The 2,961-nt window shown below is 37.4% G+C and overlaps 1 protein-coding gene across 1 annotated transcript in view; it reads left to right on the forward strand.

The window, feature by feature from the left end:
* The first annotated feature begins 1,118 nt into the window (after nucleotides 1-1,118).
* Nucleotides 1,119-2,961, forward strand: part of LOC109207727 (patatin-like protein 3) — a 21,520-nt gene continuing 19,677 nt past the window's right edge. The window contains exon 1 of the mRNA XM_019370706.1: nucleotides 1,119-1,307. Within this exon, the coding sequence (XP_019226251.1) occupies nucleotides 1,119-1,307 (189 nt within the window). The remainder of the gene's footprint in view (nucleotides 1,308-2,961) is intronic.

Consider the following 2,961-nt stretch of genomic DNA (forward strand, 5'->3'; position numbering starts at 1 on the left):
ACTAAACTAACAAACGAAGTTACTAAACTTTAAATTACCGTACCTCCTCTACACTAGCACTGACTACAGACTAGTGGTAGTATATATATATATATATATATATATATATATATAAAGTTATATGGACAAGGAGATAAGCTTTATGTTCACGGGAGTGCATAAATTGGTGTCTTGTTGGCTTTTGATTAAAATAAAAAGGCCAGTGTAAACGTGTCATGTCATGAAGAATTAGACCCCTCCAGATTCCAACTTGTCATTCTTCTGTCTGTCTTATGTAGTTTGGTCTAGTGATGTCTTTAATTAGTATGTAATTATTCAGTCCAAACAGCAAATGGATATAGATATCGTGCTTCAAACAAGAATCATTGTCGGTATAATAGACCTATAATCAATTAAAGTACATCTTTGAGATGAAACTCACCAATTAATTTGATCTTGATCTGTGGAGTAATGGTGAATACAGCAAAATATCAAATAAACGACTTAGAGTTACCAAAACATTAAATAAGTAAATGACTAAGAAAATACGAAATGTTGCCCTTTTAATTTAACGCCGACAAGTAATGTGTCTAGGTTGATTAGAGGTCCAACTTCTTTCTCTCCTATTTTTTAGCCACCTAAAATAAGGGACTAAGGTAATAAACTCGGCCAAAATATGAGATCCGACACACAATCTTATTATTATATTTGAGTATATAGTCTGCTTCCATCTTTCTTGAAAGGAAATTAAAGAGAGTATAGTCAAATTAAACTGCTTGATTCTAAAATTAGTGATAAGTATTAGTTTCGATCAAGCCTACCATCTCCTTTGACGAAAGACTTCCCATCCTGTCACTGAACTGTCTGAGGATGAAGTTAACCATTTTGAAAAAAGAGAAAAACTTTGTCACGTGAAGCCAATGAAGAGTAAATCACGGGTATGGAAGATATTTAAAATCAAGACGTACGACAAAACATGATACTAAAATCAAAGTCCAAACAAGAGACAAGTTTCATTGAAAACTGCACAACCAAAGAACATGCCATTTACTTTTTATTTTCTAACTCTCTTTATATCTTTCAATTATAAGAAACATATCCTGAACTTCCACTCCGCTATAGAACTTTGAACGTACATTATGGGGAGGTTAAATTTCTTAGTTTCACTAACTCTGTTAGTGACCATTCAAGTTCTACAACCTCCAATATATGTTTGTGCTGCAGCTACCAAAGGAAAGAATTTTATAACAGTTTTGAGCATTGATGGAGGTGGAATCAGAGGCATTATTCCTGGAACCATTCTTGCCTTTCTTGAATCCAAGCTTCAGGTACTTTATGAAGCACTCCATTAGCTGCTCTAACTACTTTTTTTCACCTCGTTTTTGGTAAATTACGTTGGAATTTGGACTTATGTTAATCGGTTATTACTTGAAAATGCTAGTGCCTTGACCCAAGTTGTAAACAAAATATAAGGCCAATCATAATTAAAATATGTGGATAAATATAGATCCTACTTTAATTATAATATGTAGAACAAGTAAGGTTCATTAACCATTGGTCTGTGATAAGTAGGCATTCTTTATGACTGGAGGCCAATGTTGGGTGTGCGAACAAAGTCCCACATTGGTAGCTAAAAAGATTGGGAGTCTACATATAAGGTGTAGGGATCTCTTAATGGTGTGAGGCCTTTTGGGAAAAACCGTGCGGGCTTGGCCCAAAACGGACAATATCACACCATGTTAAGAGTGTCTTTGGGCTAGTTTAGCCCAACAACTCAAGCCCCCTACGGCTCTGATACCACTGTTATGTCGAGGAAGAGGCAAACCCGAAAATAAAGAAGATAAAGAACACCAAATTTTAACGTGGAAAACTCTTCAAATCGAAGATAAAAACCACGGGATCACAAAGATCCAAAAAGCTCCACTATAACAATAAGAGGGTTACAAAAGTTCTCCAATTTGGCTACACAACAAGGCCAAACACGGAGCAACAATAGCAACAAGAGCAACAATTAATCAATTGAAGAAGGAGTATAATCCACAAAACGAAGCTGCTGTTCGAGGCTCGAAATCAGATTCTACGAGCCTCCAAATCCGATCTTCATCGTTCAAATCCAAGACCAAGATGTTACGAACACTCAGTCAAAATTTCAGCCCGATCCAACGGTTAACGAATCGGAAAACGTGATTTGAAGTTGGCTGGTCCGAATAAAAATCTGCAGCAAAATAAATACTTTTCTTCTCTCTTCTCTCTTGATGAAAGCTCTCTCTAAACCACTCTTATGTGCTTAAGTNATCGCGAACACGAGGAGGGTGACGCGTTCGCGAAGAAGTGAGAAGGTAAATGGGGACCCCATACTTTTGGTTTATGCGTTCACAAGGGTGAGGTCGCGTTCGCGATGAGTAAGGTCAGCAAAGCTTCGCGTTCGCGAGTTGGTGGTCGCATTCACGAAGGGTTAATTTGAGGGGCAGTCAGAGTGTTCTACGCGAACGCGACGGGTTGGTCACGTTCGAGGTGAAGGCATCACTGGGCAGTATGAAAAGATTCAAAAATGAGGGTTTCGAGATTTTTACCATTTCTAACATCTTTAGCTCGGTTTTGGAGATTGTTGAGAGATATTCGAAGGAATTCTTGAGGTAAGTCACATGTGGTTAAATTTCTTCAACAATTATGTTTCCCCATTGATTTTCCCACCTTATTGGTGTGTTTTTGAGGTGTGATTTGGGGGTTTGAGGCTAGGGATTTGGAGAGTTCATTTCGGGGATTTGAATAGTCATTTGGTATAAGATTTTGATGAATTTAGTATGACTAGACTCGTGAGTGAATGGGCTTTCGGGTTTTTTTTGCCTTTTGTTGGTATTTTCGAGCGTTGGGCCCGGGGTCCGACTTTCAAACAATTTCGGATTTTGACTTTATAATTTCGTATTTTTTTGTGGTAATGTTTTTTTTANCCTTTTGCCCTATATTTGACTTGTATTATAC

Source organism: Nicotiana attenuata, unplaced genomic scaffold (assembly GCF_001879085.1).
Source record: "Nicotiana attenuata strain UT unplaced genomic scaffold, NIATTr2, whole genome shotgun sequence".
In the NCBI taxonomy this organism is placed as follows: domain Eukaryota; kingdom Viridiplantae; phylum Streptophyta; class Magnoliopsida; order Solanales; family Solanaceae; genus Nicotiana; species Nicotiana attenuata.